At 33.3% G+C, this 21,911-nt stretch overlaps 1 protein-coding gene across 1 annotated transcript; it reads right to left on the minus strand.

Moving 5' to 3' along the window:
* Positions 1–4,924: 4,924 nt before the first annotated feature.
* LOC137932760 (uncharacterized) lies at positions 4,925–21,135 on the minus strand. Its single transcript, XM_068776429.1, has 14 exons — positions 20,667–21,135; positions 14,748–15,020; positions 13,402–13,552; positions 12,917–13,083; positions 11,777–11,871; positions 11,217–11,412; positions 10,372–10,585; positions 9,926–10,072; positions 8,994–9,151; positions 7,699–7,796; positions 7,248–7,388; positions 6,314–6,581; positions 5,771–5,894; positions 4,925–5,302 (listed from the first exon to the last, which is right to left on the minus strand). The coding sequence occupies exons 1-14, from the start codon at positions 20,743–20,745 to the stop codon at positions 5,173–5,175; spliced, it is 2,241 nt and encodes a 746-aa protein (XP_068632530.1). The 5' UTR covers positions 20,746–21,135; the 3' UTR covers positions 4,925–5,172.
* Positions 21,136–21,911: the final 776 nt, after the last annotated feature.

The raw sequence follows: 21,911 nt of genomic DNA on the forward strand, positions 1-21,911 counted from the left end.
GTCCCTGCTGCCCAAATGGCATTTGAAGATTCACCGGGTTTACGGTGGCATGGTGCAAAGGGCGCTTAGCCTAAGATCTCTTTTAAAGTAGGGAAGTTCGAAGGCTTCCGAGGGAGTCTTGTTGCTATAACATAGTTATTACTTTTGTGGAAAGCGTTAGCGCTGGGAAAAGAAGTGAAGAGATAAACTCCAGCAACGCATTTATCTATTGTTCTAGTATGATCGGGGGTTGGCGTCTTCGTTTCTGAAGAGACAGGTTGGTTATTAACTGGCGTTGGTTATTAATAACGGTGTGCGGACTACGTGGCCTGTCTTATAGTCGCGTCGTCTGGAAACTCGAATACGTGTCTCAGTCTCAGGACGATGTGGCGTTTGAAGGGACTGGATGTGATCGTAATATAGGTGGCGGCTCCTACAATTAGTGGATTTGTGTGTTGAGCGGTAGAGGCAAAGTGATTAATTGATACCCGTTTAAGATAATGGGCGATGGTTGGCAGTTCCATGTCAACATGCAGATATCCATAACGTACGTACCACGAAATCTGTTCTATCTGCAAGCACGAAGCACACTTGTGTATGTGAGGACGAGTATGATTACAGTCTGGAGGCGTTTGCTGATGGTGCCGGTGGCGACACTAGAAGTATATATGCAGGTGTAGTTTGCGTATAGTGCAAGATTTATACCTTTAGCACGCGGTCATTGGTGTAAAGCGTGTACAGAATAGGCCCGACGATCGATCCTTGAGGCACGCTCGCTCGAACCGGACGTGCAGACTCCCTCGACGCGAAACGAGCCACTCATACACCACTGGACTATGAGAACTCATGATATTGGTAGATACTAACCTTGTTAATATAAGCGTCCCGTAAAAGCATTCCGTATAGAACAGCCATTCGGTTTACACAATAGTGTTTTATTTTATTTAGTATAACCTTTATCTACCCGTGAGGTTCTCTGTTCCTAAAAGTTCTTTGAAATGATTAGTAAAATATGTAATATTGTATGTAACTATTAAACATTTTCGTTGTTTTTTTTTTTTCGCCTGTTCCCTTTTTAAAAGTCTCCATCGTACCATTATTTTCAAGGAACCGTGATTATACATATTTCGATTGTCTAGTCTACAAAAAATATTTCGACTCTAGAAACGACCATAGCCGTTCATGAATTTGATGTATTGTCTAGAGCATAGTAATAAGGATTTCTTTGATGTTCCAAATCGAAAAATTTGGCGTAGAACAATAGCCGTTGTTCTACGATTGGAGCTCGAAACCGCTTCACTTGCCGAATGAAGCTGTAATAAGAAGCAGTATAGTAAAAGTAATATTTTTTATGTATTATGGCTAAAATATAATACATTTCTTAACATTAATATCTACTTAGGATCATTTATAAAGATTTATTGTGTATGTCATTGGAAATGCCATAAGAATCTAGAATCAAACTGCGCTCTCCTATAACAGCATTCCCCAATTTCAAATAAATCTACAGGGGTTCTTAAGACGCCCAGTTTAGAGAAGAGTCCACAACAAATGCAGTCGAGTTTTTGAGTGTTCACTTCATAAATATCCTTAATCCAGTAGTTAGAGCAACTCATTCCCAACAATTCATATTATTTAAACCTTTACATAATTATAGGATTTCGTACGAATATTTGTTACTTTTGTTTTTTAAACTCATACCATAATAATATTAAATTCTTAATGCATATACATTTCACAGGAGTGTATTTAAAACCGTATCTAATTGCCCTGTAGCTACCTACACAATTACCTACAAAAGAGTTGCTAGTTTTATGGAGCCTAAAGAATGGTATTTACTTTATTTCTTTCTTCTGTATAATCCTAATTTTTATATTTTTAATAATATTCTTAAGCAATTGAAAATGATAATCATAAATATAATGACCACATATTGTCTTAACTTTATTCATCAGAAAGAGAGTTCGTAAAGCTAGTCCCATTATCAGTGCAGCAATTCTCAGCGTTGATAAATCTGTTTACATTCGATGTAATAGGATATCAACCAAAATCAACACATGTAATAACATAGGTATCAGTGTTTCAAATTTAAACCTTAAACATTTCTCGCTTAAAATCATTGTTCTATACCTTGAATGCATTATATTGTCCAATATGAGTTACAGAGTCAGTTTACAATCTTTCTCCGTACAGTATAGTTGTGTATTTATAGTCCGCTAACAATGAGGGGAATATTCCTTCTTTGTTTTATTTTCGTCATTGGACTGTCTGCGTGTTTTGCTAAGGACCTGTTGGTAGGCACTACGTATAACACGCGTCTCGTTTGGCAACAAAAAGCTGAATATATGGGAATCCCATTCAAGAAACGAGTGAAAGAAGTATTTTATTCAGATCCAGCTATGCAGATTATAAGGGTAAATAGTTTCTGGTTAATGTTGTGTTCTAATTATCTCAGTTTTCATTCAAGATAAAATTTTAAAATTCCTCCATTTAAACCAACTAAATACGTATAAGTATTTTTGTAGTATATATATAAAATGAAAAAAGTAAAGAAATAAGTAGAATTTCAATATTGTATTAGTTTCAGATTACAACACACGGATCCTAAAATAATTCTACTAAAATTAATTGGAATTTAAATTCATTATAATATATTAAATTTCAATGCTAACTTAATACAAACGTATTCTCATGATAGTAAGGATACTATATTAGAAAATTTTGTGATGCACTATCCAGTGTACTTCTAAATTTGCTCTCATCATCGGGGAACAAGAGGTATAATGTCTTGTTAGCACAATGATGCCCACTTACGTCACATTGACCATGTTCTCCGCGACTGCTTGGAGAAATAAAAACGGGCCGTGAAACGCCCTACCGATTCCGACCTAACTAAATGAACTGACAAAACCAACTTACCACCTAAAGACGTGACTTTTAATCCATGACAGTGATAGTTGTCCTAATAATATTTATGAACGAAAAGCTGATTCATTTACATTTATATTTTTAACTATAAAATGGTAATTACATAGAAAATAAAAATTTTTTCCAGGGCATTGTTGCAAGGGACCTGGACCACTCCGAAAGTACGGCGACAATAACAGCCGGCGGCGTCGGTTTCTCTTTTGTAAACATACGAATGAAAAGTCCGCGGGGCAGTGGACTCAATTACCAAGTTGAATTATACGTGTAATACATTTGTATCCAATTTTCTGATTATTCCATTCGATGTGCGATAAATGTATAAACGAAAAAATATATTACTTATTTTCCCGATATAAAACTATAATTTTACTAAAAAAAATATAATCAGCATAAAACTAATAGGTGAATAACAAAAATATAAAGTGCAGTTTTACTAATTTAAAAAAAATTGCGTATTAAATTAAAAAATTATTATGAAATACTGCTAATTTTTTAATACCCAAACGCTATAGATGAAAATAATTATCAAGGTAAATATTGTTATTTATTATATATTTATATTTAACATAAAACGCTAATATATCATTAATCCATAAAACTAAATTAGTTATTTGTTTGCATAATTATGTTACTTTTGTCTACATATTGAAGGGGAATTTTCTCTGTAGTTAATCTAAGAATAACTCTTGCTGTCATAAAAGTGTGACGAATAGTCACATGTTTTGTCGTCATCTTTTTCTGTTAGTAATATATAAAACAAATAATTACTTTAAGACCAACAATAGTAGTGCAATGTTAATAACTTTATGCCTTGGCGTTTATTAACAGCTGCTCGATGAATATTACAAAATAAGAATATGATTGACATGAGAAACAAGATGCGCTAATATTGCTCTGAAATATAATAAAGTTAAGAAATGACAGTTAACGACAGTTCATTATCACGGGTTAAAGTATTATCAAAATATGATAGCATTCTCCTTACACTCATACATTAATGCTGTGTATGTTTCCGACTATGACCAATTATGTTTAAAATAGCGATAAGGAAATAATCTCGCCTGTGAAACAAGATGAAAAAATAGGTTCTGAAGAAAAAAAAACAAAAATATTAAAAAGATCGTGCGTTAGGTAAAATAATATTAAACGTTAGTCACACACACATATGTATGTATGTGTGCGTGTATATATATTGCTCATAACTCAATACAGTGGTTACGTCACGACAAAATGCAATCTAAGACGAATTATATAAATGCTATTGTTTTATTTTAACTACTCAATTATGAAAAGCAGTATGGATAATTTAATGAATGTTGAATAGTTCTGAACACATAGGCTATATATCTATAGCTTTTGCAGCTTTTTGGGTCTTGCTGTTAGGGCATTCAAGACCAAAAATAAGTTTGTCGGTGTTAACATAGTGAACATCTGGAATGTTTTACAACAGATTATGAACGTGATTGTCGACAAGGAAATATATTTTGAATAACCTCTATTTTAAAGAAATTTTATGTAAAGCAGTTGACAAATCTTATTTTTTAAATTCTTCTTTTTATAGGATATTAGTAAAAGTAAGTATCTAGCTAACGCAAAATCCCTAAGAACAGTAGGATTTCGCTAACTATCGCTTTCGGCTAGCTGCTACGTCTCTTTAGACTACGTTGTATGTAGTATTAAGAAAAAATAATTTCTTAAACGGTTATTTTTACAATAATTAAAACTTTTTAGGCATAAACATTTTTTATTATACAACATTATTTATTTGAACATTCATAGTTTTGTACATGGAGTTTTCTATTAAAAATATTCTCTATTATCCGTTATTCGCCAAGAGAGCATGCACAATTTTGTTATAAAATTATATCTATAGTTATTATTCATACAAATATATAATAAAAATAGATACGTAAAAGCAAATTAATTTGATAGGGTTGTATGTAGGTTTTAATTAAAAATTCACTTAAACTTACAATTACAAAGCCTATCCGTTGGAACTGAATAGATGTTGCTTAAAATATGAACACAACTACTACTAAATACTATTAAAGTAAAATAAAGATTTTTGGTCAAATTTACTTAATAATTAACTCTAATAAATTTGTAAATTTAGTTTGCCATCTAAAAACACAGCATACTCACAGAATACAAAAAATAAATAAGAAAAGGAAGAAAATTAGATATATATTTATATATGTATATTTAAATATTTAGATCACCAGCAACACAGACACAGAACATTACGTGTGTAAAGAAATGTTAAGCTTATGTGTGAAGTACTTCGATGGTCTGGTCCGGCCAGTGCACGCGGCGATGCGTGGAGCTTGTCTCGAAGCCTACATTGTCGAATGACTGATAGTCTTTCTGCATGCTCATTTCCGCAAGGTTACGATATCTGAAAATGTAATAATACTATATAAATTAAGCAATAAATTCCGGAGAATATCATGAAGGGTAAATTAAGTAAATCTAAAAACGAATGCAAACATACTTTTCTTTCTTCATAAAAGAGTGCATTCGAGCACATGGATACTAGATGGCCAGAGGCTTACTTGAAGAAAAATATCATATTGTAAACTTAGGACTTTTTTCTAATCGGAACACATAATGTTTCGTTGCGCACCTGCTTGGTGATATGAAAATGCCTTAAAGATATAGACAGATCCAATCAAATGTGCTATCACCAAATTCTGGTCGAATATTAAAAAAGTTGACATTAAAAGGTAAATGCGTATACATATTTATGAAGTAGTCGTCTTTTTAAAGCATTGAAAATTGACTGTTTTTAGACAATTCAGTCGTAATTTTTTTCTAAATGTAAAATAATGTCCTCGCGGTAAATTTGATTGCTCATTTTCCTTACCTTTTGACAAGCACACAGCAGCCAAGAAGAAGTATGATCTGCACAGCAAGCCAGGCCAGTACCAGCGATACCAGGAGCAACTCGTGGATGCACACGAGCGACTCGTTCAGCGGACTCTGGTCCTCTGTAAGGAAGCCAAAATCAAAGTCAAAACAAAATTTCGAAATAACATTAATTCTTTAGTAAAGAAACAGAAAAGGGCACAAAATATAGCCCTGTGGCAGCACTACTTATATTGCTACAGGTTATCCGTGACATACATTTCCGTTGACTTTTGAATTCTATCGTTTACGTAAAAAAATAGAAAATACGTAGAAAAGAAGATCCAAAAGTTTTTCTAACATAGTGTTGTAGCTTCCTGACAAAAATTTCATGATGTATACAATCGAATGTTTAGAAACCCATGTTATATTTTAAGTAATGGGCATTAGAATGTATTTCAATGGTTGTATTATCACATTTTATAAATTGTACAAAGATGTGAAATATACACAATTAATACATTAAAATGATGAAATAATAAGGGACAAGGAAATATCTCACGCATCGCGGCCTGATGATCAGCTTTGACAAGTGTATCAGCGGAGAGTACGTCTCTTGAGCCGACGACCATCTCGAGCTCCAACGGGACTCTTTTAGAGTTCGCGCCGACACACGCAGGAGCACCTCCTTGCGCCACCACTCCGGCGGCTCGAGTCTCCCACGGCAGTTCCTGCCTCACCGCGGCCGGGGCTTCGTTTCCACTATGCCAATCGTAGGACGAAAGGTTCGTTTGCCGCGAAGTTCTTATTTGTTCGGATCTACAGTTAACCTATAATAATAAAATTCAACTTGTGTTTGTTTCTTTATGAAAACACAAGTTCGCTAGTAAGTACCTAAAATTAAAACTGCCTTTTGGAAGGCAGTTTCAATTTTTGGTTGTTCTCCTCGTGAAACTTACGCCGAAACTGTCACAATCCCAAGTAACAAACTTACAAAATTTCAGGATTGATGGAAGGAAGCAATTAAAAACGAAGGTTTTTTTTTATTTTAAACTAAATTTCATAAATGAATTGAAAACAGACCCATAGTACTTTGAAGGATCAAACTACATATCATCATGTCATTAGTTTTATCTATAAAAAAATCTTGAATTTTTTTGAGATATATTGCCATGAATGTTCTTGTACACAATAATTTCTTCTACAAATATTTGCGTTTTTATTTCCTTTTATTATGTACGTCTACTGTTAGGAACACCTTAACACACTAAAACATTGCTCTGATCATAATTGTTATATGTGTACCATATATCTGTTATGGAGAAGCCTGCACTAAAGTTGACTTTTATTCATAAGCACATAAGATTTTGAATTTATGAATTTAGACTGCATCACAGTCTGCCTCAGTCTATATTTATTACCTAAATAAAATTTTTTATTACCTAAATAAAAAAACTACCTCCGTATACATTTATTGTAAACACAATTGTACTAACCGGCTTGCATTTGACTTCACAGAATCGCACCATTAGCGCGAACCGCACGACGTGAGAGTTAGGGAATCTAAACGCCTTGAAGCGCGCGGACAGTCGCTGCGTCCCCGCAGAGTGCGTGCGGGTAAACGCAGGAAAATCAACCTGTTTAGAATTCAGTTCAATCTTAAGTAAAATTAAGTTTAAGTTCAATTCTTAAACAGCGTATAGCTAGGCTTATTTTTTACAATAATTAAGCAGCACTTTGTTAAAGATAAATTTAACAAAAAATAACCCAAACTCTCGGGTTTGTAACGGAACATGTTGTCTTTGTGGTAAATAGGTAATGAACGAGGTACCCTTTTCAGTGCCATATTAGACAAGTAATACTCCGAGCCACGTCGGAGATTCTCCAGCGGATCTCATTTCTGATTCAAACAGTTTAATTTTTAAAGTAATCAAATTGGGGTCGCACCTGGCCAGTAGGACAGCCCGCGCTGTCCAGTAATAGTACGGAACTATCCCCAAGCCGCGATGAGGCGACAAGGTGGTAGGCTTCGATTTCAGTTTCATCTGTAAATGTCAGGAAAATACAATAAATAACACGTAATTATTTAGTAAATAAGTGAAAGTATACAAATGTCTTACATAAAATCAGAGCATTTTTGACCATCGATATGGGACTGAGGTAACCTATATGTAACAATGAAATGAAGTTGGGAAATTTTTTATGGCTATCATTAATAATGCCCACCGAGATTTGTGCTACACTTTCTTGTTTTATCTTTGAATTATAACTTTATAAAAATGTCACCTCTGAAAAGTGATTACTCTTCCAATTCGATCTCCCATTAAGTAAAAAAGAAACAATGGACCCGTTTACGTTTATAATTATAGGAACGGTACAGTTTCACTAGCTATATCAGATGAACCATGTGAAATGATGAAGTGAATGAATACACCGTTTACTTTCATCTTTTTATTTATCGCTATTAGTGATCCAAGTGATGTCTACAATATGAAATCGCTATTGTTTTGCAGGTACTATGCCAAGGCCTGAGTTGCGTAGTTAATATTCGCTTTCATTACAGATGATAATTTGAAAAAATAATTTATTGCTATCGCAATGATGTAGATTGATTAAGACGATCAGTATATTTTCTATTATCGACCAGTATATTCTATTTCCTTTATTTAGTTAAAATATGTTTTATGATGGGATCTTTACAAATACGACAGTACTTCAAAAGCAATTTCGGCTTTATTTGTGTTGTGGGCAGGGTAAAGGGAAGGCAGCGATAGCAGCCTTGGTCTATTCACTCACGGTGAACCTAAAATTACTGATCCAAGGTGAAAAATAACCTTTGGCGGTCTCTCTCCGGAAATGAGCAGGTGATGTGTGGTGGGGAGATGGGCTTGCCTCTACTTTAACAACGGAGGCGGGCAGGCACAGAGAGGGATGTTTTCTCCGACTAAGCACTGGAGATGCGGGTGCGTTGGGATTATGCAAAGATAGAAGACTTGCTCGTTCGTTGCGTCATTAGTTTGCGATGACTTAAATGTTCCCGTGGCCTTGTTATTTAGCAATAATGAACTTTATTCGATCGGTGTAAGACGCTGCTAGCCTTTATGGCTTTTATTATGCATCGGACTAAATCTACGTCATATGTGATATCTTCTCGGTTGTCGGAGAGATGATAGGGAAATAGTCGAGATTTTGGCCAGCCTATCATAACGCATATATAAAGGTGAGTATAAAATCGCAAGTACCAGTGGTTTCAATTCGCAGTTCGAGCAGCTCGCCGAGCGCGGCGGTGGAGGCGGCAGGCCCGTCTCCCGCGCGTACCACATGCATGCGCAGCGGCGCTCCCGCCCCGTACACCGCGCTGGCTCCTGGCTGCTGACTCTCGCTCCCCAACGACGGCTTACTGTTGTAAATACGAAGTGTTTAAGACTCTCTCACTCTCTCTTTCATTACTTAATGCCTTAGTGTCTAAAGTGATTTATTTGGACCCTCACGGCAGATTTGTTGGCGGTCTACGTCGGCATTACAAAAAATATGGGTTCATAATTAATGCGGAGCTCCACGAAAATGTATCTATTGTAGAAGTTCAGTACGTTTTAGTTTTTAAATTTTAATAATATTACATCTCGCATCATAATACAATTTAATATGCCAAAAATAATTAGTAATAACATTGGAATAAATAAATACAACACAGAAAATACTGTTTTTCTTTTGGAATGGCAAGTATGACATGAGTGAGAACTGATTAGTTTTCTGTGCTGTAAGTATGTATCAAAAAGTAAAGTCGAATGTAATTAATCCATTAATGATTAGAATTCATATTTCGTCTCGTAAATTTCATAATTTGATCTGATCTTTATAATTTTTGTTGACTTTAGGAAATATAGTAGAAATATAGATGCAAAGGGTTCACTGGCACCAGCTTTTAAAAGTGGTCTAGGAGAAAACAAGTCTGAAAACCTTTGACTTATATCCGCAAATCAAAGAGAGATGTAATGTCACTTTTTTAATTTTATAGGTCAATGAGAAAAAGTTTCTATCGGTTTGCGGATGATGATTCGTCTCTTTTCTACCAATTGTTTACAGTTGAGGTTTACCACAGATACTTCAGATTTCACTGAAAGGCTGTAGTGTGTAAACGTAATTAAATAAAGATAATAGTCGAATATTATACCTGGTATCCTTAACAGCAACAATTGCATCAACCTTCGTGAAGCTACGTGACCCTGATCCTGGAGAGCAGCCTACACGGACCCAGCGATCTCCCGCAGTCTGGATGATTGGGTTATTCTGGATCATGACCATCACATAGGCCATTGTTCTAAAATAATAATCATTATAAAATTGATAAAGCAAAATTTTTTATTGCTTGTTCTGGAACACTTATACAAATGACGTCTATATCACAACATGACTTAGTCGCAATAACAATTTATTATTGTATCAACCAAAAACTAACTGTCCTAGAATTTGAACACATATGTCGCGCGTTTGTCAATTGTAAATAATTATCTGAATTAGACATATTTGACACAGTAAATTAAGAAGTTCATATCAACGATTTGATTTAAGGCTAAAAGAATTTATATTAATTTAGTATATAAAATACATTATACCAACCGATTAATAACTCCACCCGGGCTATTGGTGATGCCATATGCGAAGTTGACATCGCAGTCACCTTGTAGGGGCAGCGTGAGTTTGACCGGGGCAGTTGAGCCCGTGCCCCGGGCGCCGCACGCTGCCCCGCGCCCCGGCACGTACACTCGGCCCCGGAACACGCCACGTGGACGATACGTCACCAACATGTCTGACTCTTGACACTCCACGCTAACTGTAATTTTTTTTTGATACTAAAAAGTCACCACTACGGGGGCTTTTTCATACACGCCCCGCCAATGCTGTTTTATTTATTATTTTTAATACAAAATCTTGCGTAAACGATAGCACAAGACAAGACAATAAAAATACAATTTATACATATAATTTTAAAGACATTCCTTTCACTTTCATGCCATTTCGAGCTCCGTAAAAACTCAAGGTTTAAACTAAAACAGTAAATATAGTCATGAATCCGGTCTAAACACTTTAAAAATTTCAAATATTTACAAAATACGTAATATACTAAATTAAATAAAAATTTGTCGCCATTTGTCGTTACAAAAATGCATAAAGAGCATTTTTGTAGACATATTATACCGTGCGTCTTTATATATACTTGTTCTGTACATGCTAATATAAACATAGACTATTGATGTATTAGTTTATAAAAGCTTTTTATATCAACAATGGATAATTATTTCTTATAGTCATTATAAATCATTGCAAAAACCATGGCGAATATGCTTTTTTTATTCATTTATCTTCCTTCTCATTATTTATACGAATAACTAAACTACGCCATAAAAAGATTTTCGAAAGAAATATTAAGCATTGTATACTATTACAGTATACGGAAACATTACTATTCAGACAGATGACTCGGCGGTAGTAAATAGCGGAAGTGGCTCTCCGAAGCAACCAAGATCCGGCAGTGACGAGGTCTTCGCTGTGTAAGTCGCAAAGTCCCCTAGAAGCCATTGTTTTTCCTCCCTGTGTTCGTGAAGTCCAAGTAAAACCTCGGCATATAAATCGATCCTCCAACTCACAGGCAGTTTTACACTTAAACAAAATATTACAAAGATCAAACATGGGTGCGTATATACATATACGTTTTGAGAAAATAGTGCTTGCAAATTTTGTGTTTATCGTTCCAAGTGGGTTAAGTATTTGAAAACGAGGTTGCAGCGAACACTTGTTTGATAATACGCGCTTACTAGGTAGGATAGCACGAAGACTTGGGTAACTTTTGCGAGATTTTAACAAAAGAACAATTTTACTTTCATTGAAATAGTATAATTAATCGATAATAAATAATATTTTACTTTATAATAAAATGAACTCCTTTGCGGACTCAAACGGAAATGTGCCTATTTTTCTTTAAATGATTTTACTCTTAGTTACAATAGTTAGGGTTGACAGATACCTCATCTTTTGTAACATTATTCATAGTAAAATCAATATGTTTCAGCGTCTGGTTGTAATATTCTTCATATGAACATCGGTCTATCCTTTTTGAATCTGAAAGGTGAAATAAGGAGAGTAAAGTGTAAATATTTATGTAAACAAAAATGATCACTAGATGGAGTGTTAGCTATGAAGGAGTGACTAAGTCATATTTTTGTAAAAAAAATATGAAAACATAGGCGTCAAAGTGTATCAAGATACCATTTTTGAAAAGGTAGTTAAGCCTTTCAACAAGATTTGGCGCCAGGTCATAAAGTTCAATCCTATATAACTCAATCTATGTTAGAAACGAACGTTAGGAACTTCATGAGAACTGAAGACTGGCCGTCATCTAATCCTGATCTTTATCCACTCGATTACGATTTATGATCAGTTTTAAAGAGTAAGGCCTTCTCTAAACGCCTTGATAATTTGGAGTCCCTAAAACTATCCATAGGATTGACAGTGAAGAATTTTCACATAGAAAGAGTGCGTGCTGCTTTTGATAACTAAAAAAAATTAAAGGCCTGTATTACAGCCAATGAAGACCATTTCCACTAAGCCTTATATATTTTTAATGGTTTTATATAAATTAAACTAACATATTGTAATAGTATTAATTATTACATACAATAAAAAGTGTTTATTTATAATAATATTTACGGTAAGACTAAATACACGGCAAAAATTGATCTATGATTATGTTAGTTAAAATAAAAGATCCATTTTCGAACACATTTATTCGCATACCTTTTTTACTGTCATAATACATAAACCACATAACTCTGCCGTAATAACTTTAAATACAGGTTTTAACTTATCTTTTGTATGCTTTATGTCAGTTTAATAAGTCAGTAAATATGTATAAACGCCATCATTAGAAGAGTTTTTAAGAGCACACGGCTCTGGAATAGCAATCTCTGCATTATGTACAAATAAGAATAAAAGTCCGTGATTTTTTTTATGAAGGGAATATTTTTCCTAGTTTAATTTAATACTATTCTTGTCCCTACTGTTTATAATGAAATAAATAATAATAGGAATAAAAGTTTCGAAGGCATCTTTGAAAATCATAATCTCATATTTTTGATTAATTTTAAAACTAAATGATAATACTTACAATCATGGCCGCAATGATTCTCAATATAAAAAGTGTAATAGTTCGACACGCGATAGGACTCGGGTTCCGTGAATTTATTCTCCTCGTTGAGTAGGCAATTACCGACACCAATCGCCTCTATTTTTAATCTTCTTGAGAGGTTTTCAGGCTCTACCCACTGTGCAGAACTACATCAATAATTAAATTTAAAAATTAATTTGCCTAATAAATAAGAGTAAAGTAAAGAAGGGACTGTCGCAAGCTCGATTACTGTACGGGCTTCGTGTGAAATATCATTGTGAGTGTCCACAATGAAAGTAAAAAGACAACATCAGTATATTCCAATTTGAATTTTTGCATCATTGAATCAAATTTTCGAGAGATCGCATAACCAACCATCAGCACAGAGCCCGGTTATTAAGTAATAAAATATAAGTTAATTGATATTCCGCATTGATCAATGTAATGCGCTAAATGTTATAGGTAAACCAGCATTGAACACAAACCGGAAAACACGTTTTCCATCCGTTGACAGTAAAGCTTCATAGCACTGTTGTATTGTAACGTTAACAAGAGTTCTTCCGTTGCCCTCTGAGTGTAAGTAATAACTTGGAGTACTCTCTAATGCCCACCATCGTCTCTCGCATTCTTCTGGTACTGAAATAGGTTTAAAGTAAGTTAAATCCCATGACTACACAATTAAAGGTTATTTATTTTCAATGTAAAGTTTTTATGTGCCTTTTATCTGTTGAATTATAACTAAAATGAATAACTTAATATAAAAATTTACTTAAATTACGTGAAAATTGTCCCGTGACCTCGGTTATCTAGAATAAAGTATGTTTTGTTTGAGTGTTTTAAATTATAAACAGCTTAACAATCTCATCAAATTCGAAGTCGATAAGTTAAAACGTAGTTACAGCTAGTAGCTAATAGTAGTAGTGCTGCTTACTAACTGACAAATAGCGCGGTTTATCTTACCAATCCGCATGGAGCGTAAAGGACCTGCTAACAATATAGTCGTTAAACAATGCTAACAGATAGTAGTATAAGTAACTTATAACTGATCGCAATAAGTTTGTCAAATCTTTAAGGTTCAACTTTCCTTGACCTGTGCACAGGTTGCATAATTGTAACATCCAACCACTTTTTTTTTGTTTTGGAGGGATATCTTCCGGATGATGACGAGGGACCCTACCCACTAAAACTCCCCGGTGATCGCTTATGTGGGAGACTGCAGCATCTCCCCGTCAAGAATCATCACGTGACTTTGCTCTTTCAAATAGCCCATCCGGGTCCACGCTACCCCGAAACCCAATGCTAACGAGCACCAATAATGCTGTCACGATGGGTCAGGACTACATAGATCAATCGTCCGCTACAGAGTTACTAGAGCTTGTGGGAACTTACAGCCTCTACCCTAAACACCCGCGACTCCAAAGGCCCCGTTTTTGGAAGGGGAACACCACTTCCAAGAGTCACTACCCTGACGGCGTCATCTCTGAGCGGGATCTGTCCTTTGCCGATACCGTTTCGCGATTTCGAGCCACTAAGCCAATACGCCAACAATGAAGGATAACATCTAGAGAAAACTAGCATCTCTTTGGTCTAAAAATTAGGATACGTAGCATCTATCAACACACTCTGAGCTTACCGATAAGATTATTAAAAAGGTATCATAAACAAATCTTAAGAAATCAGAAGAAAAAAAGTAAAGCTGATGACTCATGTGTGTTTGTCTCATGTGTTGTTGTGACATGTTCATAGTCTTTTGACGGTGTTTTGAAAATGTATTAGTATAGCGTAAAACTTAAAACATCATTAAAAGCTGATTTAACAAAGAGTTACAAACATTTTAGACATGTCCTGGTGAAGTAAGCAACATCATTGTCACCGTTCAGAGTCCCTGTTGCCTGGGTGATACCTTGGCAGGTACCCTTCCCGTACTCCACAACAACGGCAGCGCAGTTTACGAGCTCCCGGCACCGAGACAGGCAAACCCCCGTCAAGGAGTCCTCTTCCCCACTTGCTGAGTACATGAATACAGGGATAGCGCGTTCTGGCGCCACGCCCGACCATCGTATAAATGACAAGCTCTCTCCTGCCGAACACTGTGCGTTACCACCTAAAAAAAAAAATTAAATGCTAAACACATGAAAAAGCAAATAATATTTAAGTTGTGTGTACGTTAAGAGTTTAAGAGCACGTCATACACTAGTCAAGGATCTTAACAAGTGTCTGAATAGGTTCGTTGAAAATTGCTCGAAAAATACATACATATGCATATATAATTTATACATATATCAAATAATTCATATTGTTTCCATTCGGCGCTGTTAGCTTTTTTAGTGCATCCTTGTCGAAGTCAAAGCCCGACAAAGCTGCTAAAGCCAGAAATTTCGGCTCGAGTATTCTAAGGTATTTTGATTATTTTAATACATAGTGGTTGTAAAAGCTAATACCTAATTTAAGCACATGTCACTTCAGCAAACAATACAGTGTTATAAAAATATATTTATTACATAGGTTTTATAGTACATGTACATCGGAAAGAAAAGATAATTATATAAATAAAGTACTATTAGCCGTCACTCCTATAAATTTCTTATAACAGCCACAGAACGGCGTCAGAGATAGTAACGACAGAGACGAGTAACGGGGAGTTGATGTGTACGTTATACGAGATAGATTACAATATATAAAATTTAAAATACACTCAAAAGACAAATACATACATATATACTTAATACGGCTGTAAATATTTTAACAAATAAAAATCCCCTTTTTTCTGTTAGAGAAAACATTTATTACAATAGATGTTAGTTATTACAATAAAATGATAACATTACAAATATATGAAGCTCATTAAAAATGAAATGCATTTGGTTTAATACAGTCATTTAAACACATGAAATAGATAAAATGTTTTAATAGATTAAATTTATTGCTTTCGAAAAGGAGGACTTCGATTTTGCTGTCAAAAACAGATGAATTTCATTGTACCTATTAATAACCACACGGTATACAAACATTGGACAAATAACAAGGGCATGGAGTTTTAAAAATTGCAATTGTGTAACAAGTATTATAGCACAATTCGATTGTCTTTATTACCCATTGCATTTTAATACTATACAAAAATATATAACACCGCTTGTTAAAAATGAGAAAACACTGTAAATATTACAATAAAAATGGCAAATACCAAATTTAAACAGTGTTCTTTTTATTGTATCCATATCAGGGGCCAGAACAATTACACATAAATACATAAAAAAGTCTCAGGTCTATAATTTATATAAATATTTTGGTGGATCTATATAATAATTAAATTTGATCAAACAAATAAAATATATTATATGAAACAAAAAAGCCGTCTCGCCTGACTATGAAAAAAGAAACAAATAGATCTTGTAAATTGTATTAAATAGTGATTTCGTCTTACATGTTGATACCGATAATGCATTCAGAAAGGAACAGTCTGTATAAAAAAAGATATGTCCACAAATGACTTAATCTCTGTTTTTCTGATGATCTTAACTTCTCGTCATATGGATTATAGAAAAATTCATTTCGGTATTCCATTAAACACGTATTGAGAGGATCGAAAAGAATTTTATAATATAAAAGTCCTTTTTCTGCTGTAGTAGAGAAAAGACGGGTATTCCGAAGAAGCCGAATGGTTCCTCGATTACACTGTGCGCGAATCTCAGAAAGATGTTTGGAGTTTTGAAGACCTAATGTTTGTTCAAGGTTTAGCAGTATGCTTTGTTTTTCTATTCATAATTCAATTTTTTATATTTCAACTAACTTCACAACATTAACAATCAGCAATAAAACTACTATTCTGTAGAACTTATTTTTTAAGCGTTTTTAATGTTAAGAATTAGTGCTCCTAAAAATAGTGGACGAATCATGAGAGGTCTGTGCAGTTTTTTTATACATTAAAGATTGAGGCCAATCATGAAACTTTGATTGTGATATGAATGAATTAACAGTATTTCACTAGAGCGTTCTTCGTGAAAAAAATAATAATAACATATTTAAGGTCGGCAGAATTTACCAGCGTCTTGTATTGTATATATATATATACGAATAAGGTTAAATATATATATACATATTCTTATATGTGTGTATGTGTGTGTATATATATTGACTCGTGTAATCAATTTTATGTACGAGTATGAACTCGTATTCCGAAGGCGTACGAAGCAAAGAGTAAATGATCGTTTCTTCAAGAAGCAGGTTTTTGTTGGCGCGTTTACCTTGTGTGCATGTAGAGCTGTTACTTTTAACATGCTTTTATCGATAGTTCTTAATAAGTTTGGCAAATAAATGTTCATTGAAAACAATTTATACAAGAAAAGCACAAGTTTTGTGATAAATATTGTTATTTTTATTAAAATAACTTTATTTTAATATAAATTAAAATGTGGAAATAATTCTTTTTTGCTGTGAACATTCATATTGACTCAGCGGGAAATTACAAATTTTATTAATTTTCATAGAAATATATTAAACCAGAACCAAAAAAAATTATGGTACACATTATATGCGCTTTTGTGACTCGTGCAAAATAAATCGCATTTGTGGTCGGAGATATCATCGATATATTCTTGTCTCACGGCAACATTTAATCGCTGAGTTTTATTCACTGCTCAGTTTTAATGTGCTTTTAATATATAGAGGTTGTTTATGTTTTGAAGTGGTAAACATTTTTAAGGCAACCAACCATGGTATGTAATACAAATCATAATAATGTGTTATGTGTATGTTCAACACCTATGATGATATAGATATTATCATAATTTACGTTTTAAAAAGGTAATAGACGAAACTGGCTCACTGGTCAATTCTGTTATTAAAGCCACAATATTCTCATTTTCCTTTGTATTAATTATCAAAGCAAGATAATTAATTCAATTACGGGTGCTAAGTCTGTGATGGTGAAGTAACTTTTTCTTTAATATAAAAAAGCAATACTTGCAGCTGCACTGGACCACGGCGAATAAGCTTAGTAGTGTTTACCTGTGAAACGTCCTAAACGGTAATGCAATGTAATATCAGAAACCAGAATCAAACAATGTAATATTATTTATTATGGTTTCTGAGGATGCCATTGTCAGTAAATTAAAATATTTGCATAACAATAGCGTAGGTATTTAAGGAGACCGTATCCTTTTTTAGTGAGGGTGTCTCTACATTAAATAAACAGACAATTCTTTGTTATATTTTGTATCTGTACAAAACACAAACTTTTAAAAATTTTATCTGGTGCAATTTATTTCTTTTATTCTCATAACGATTGTTGTAATGCTAAACATACTATTTTAATATATTTTTAAATTATCGCTGAAATAATATCGAATAATATAATGTAGTTTAATAATAATAATTGTGTAACTATGATTTGATTAAGGACATTTTTTTTTCAGAGCGGCAAGGAACGTTGTCATGGCCTTATATGTTTGATACTTTTAGTATTCTTGTATCTAATAATTATAGTCCAGGCAGGTATTATACCTGGCTCAGAATACATAAGATGCCCAACAAACTCAGTTAGAGTAAAAATTGGTTTTGGAAGCTATTGTCATAAAAATACAACAGCTACAACAAGCGAATATTTGTAAAATAATGCAATTATTAATAAATATGTAATGTTTTAATAAAGCGATAAGAATAAAATAGTGTATAAATAATTTAATGTTAAAAAATGTTGTGTTTTTTTTTATTATAACCTGTTTGCACTTAAATATTTTTATAATATTTAAATAATAATTAGTCGCATGAACCGCATACACAAGTCTCAAGGTAGGGTAATTGATTAAAAAGAACATTGAAGTTACATAATACGAAATACACTGTTTGACCCCGGTGTTTTTCGTTTATTACATTAAGAAGTTTACATGATGGTATTGAATTCGATAGTAAATTATAATGCCATTACCTGTTGACCAGTTCTACTTAACCTAGTTTCCTAGAAGAGTGCGTTATGTAACAGACGCATATTATTATTCATCTACATAATCCAGCAAACTATAGATTAGTGGCTTAAATTAAGAAATATTTCTCTTTATCATGCAACTGTGTAGTTATGCGATATAAGTTACTTTGGTGTTTTATCTGCTTTTTCTATTGTACTATGTACTAATTCTATGTATTTATAATGTTTTAATATATAAAACGATAAAGTGTGCAAAGTATAAAAAGTATAAAAAGTTTTAGATTTTTGTCATCCGTTTTATAGATACGTTGTGTTGGAACTCATGCTAAGACTTGACCACGTAAGGCCATCGCTTATTAAACGATCAAGTATCAACAGTGAGTTAGTAGACAACACGTGAATTTGTGTGTAAATTGATATTGTAATTATAAATTTGCATAAATATCTCTAGTTTCATTCGATATCGCTTAAAATGATTATCAAAACAAATTTTAACTACTGTTTGAGCGAAGCGTTGATTAGCTCTTTCGATTAATTACAACAATACGAGAAATGGGACAGTGTCACAAAAAATTCCGTTTCGAATCACAATTTTAGTGTTGATTTGAATGTTGTAATTTAAAATAAAATTATGTTAATAGAAACCGAATATTTAATAGAAAAAATTATATTCCTCTGTAAAAAAAAAATAATGGTTGGTTTATTCCTGTTCTGGTTATAAAATCGGTTCCAATTTATTTATTATCGTAATAATAACACGTCATTACTGCAAAAAAACTATGCCCGAAATTTCCCTTCTCGATGAAATTCCAGGTCGAAAATTCCTTTTATCCAAAAATTAGTTCATATATCAATAAATTTAACAGTAAAGAATAAAATAAATGAATATATTATTTATTGACACTAATTTAATAGTTATACTGAATGTAATATACACTACAATCTACATAAATTATATTCAATTGTTTCACTGTATTAGGTTGCAAGTATAAATAGGATCGTGGTTAGATAGATGGCATCGATTTATTAATTACGTAAAATACAGGAGTTACAAACCGTGGTCCGCGTGAATTAAAATAAATATTACCCTCAATACATCAATAAATGTTGCTAATTTTAGAGATTGAGTGAAAGACATATTAATTTTACTTTTAATTTAATTTGGTAATTCTCTTGAACACTAGATAAAATTCATTTGACGCAATCTATTGCTTTACAGCAGTAATAAATAGTGCTAATACGACAAAAAGCATTTAGTATTATTTCTACGGACCATTTTTACCTCGTTTGAGCACTAATTTTTAAATGAGATCAATATTGCTATAGCGTAATATTTAAATGCTATAAAAATATTATATAACATAATGTAACCACTGGTTCCTAAGTACTTCTTAACAAATTTACAGCGACTCCTTCATTTGCGCCAATGTGATAATTATAGCAAACGTGCAGAAGTAATAAATACATCGAACTATATTATACTGCACAAAACCTTCAACATTTGTCAGTTGAATAGCAAATAACTATATATTCAAAATTAATATACCAATGGTAATATATCGTCAAAAGATAGTTTCTACCGTAATTAATCGTTCTTATAATTACAATAAGTGTAACTAGATTTATGCGACACTAATAATTACTATAAAAGACAAACATTACAATTTACACATTATGATTATGCAAGTTTTAAAATTGGAGGGAACAAAAACCTATTGGGAAAAGTTTATTAGATATTTTGCACGTAGTAATGCTAGTGACACCCAACTAGTTTCACCACTAACATATATTTGCAATTAAATATAAATAGGCATAAAAACAACTTACATTGAATCAATCCAATTAAACATATCCAAAAGCTTGATATCAATTCACAGGATTTTGATATATTTCGTCCGATCCACATTGTAAGTCACATACAAAATAAATTTTTGGCCTAATTTAATATCCGACTTTAATAACATGGAAGGGTTTTAATTTTTTTTAATTTGAATAGAATCATTTAAAAAGCACTAACACTAAATATTTTAAAGGTCGGTTAATCGCATAGACGTTGGTTTAAAATCAAAAGCATCACAAAAATGATTGAACGAAGTGTACTCTTGTAGTATTGTTCAATTACACCTGATCAAACATACCAAAAATCAACCCATTCTATGTAGCCGACTTGTTTTAGTACCAAAGGCCATCCAAGTTATTTAAAATCACACAGACACAATCAGATATTCGATGCTAAGAATATTAGACCCGATGATGACTCGGTTTGCTAAAAGGACTCAGTTGCGTCTTCAGAACACGACAACTGAAGGCGCATGAATGCATCAGTCGGGCCGGCCCCCACTACTCCCCGACCTTGAAGTTTATTATGGTTTTACTGACTATAATCTACAATAGGCTGACGAGCGGCGAACGAGAGTGAAAACCATGATATGGAAATATGACAACGGAACGTTGAGTTTTGTAACAGTAATACATGCGGGCACTGATTACACCAATCGCAAATTACGGGTTTTCGATAAGAATTATTGAGCCCACCTATTTTACGTTTTTCCGTTGTTGCATTGTCATCCGCGTGTTACGTCACATAACAAATAATTTATGTGAATTGCTAAGGAAACAATTGAGTGCCTATTTCCAGGATGACATCTCCATGTATCAATTAGGTTTGGTCACATAAATTTACTATCTAATACTTGCATAAATAATGGCACCGAGGCGTAACAGATTTTATTCTTTACTTTAAAAATGAAAACAATATTGGATTTATTAAAGTAATCGAGACACCGATGTAAACAATTAAAAATCTTTTGAATCCCAACTTACAGACGAAAAATTCGTATCAAATTTTCATACAGCCTGTCGACAGTTCATTATATGGCGACCTAAAAAGCAGATCTTTTATGTTAATTCGATTACATTCATCGTATTGTGATGTAAATTCAAATACAAAAAAGGCACATTTGTGAATCGTGTGAGTCGCCAAGCTACTACATTTAAAGGACACCTGTTGGATGACGCGTAGTCTACATCATTCATATGACATTCGATTTTATTATGGTTTTAAAACATACT

This window comes from Battus philenor, unplaced genomic scaffold, assembly GCF_028537555.1.
Source record: "Battus philenor isolate CCGP_79_NKW_IND1 unplaced genomic scaffold, ilBatPhil1.0.hap1 SCAF_12, whole genome shotgun sequence".
Taxonomy (NCBI): Eukaryota; Metazoa; Arthropoda; class Insecta; order Lepidoptera; family Papilionidae; genus Battus; species Battus philenor.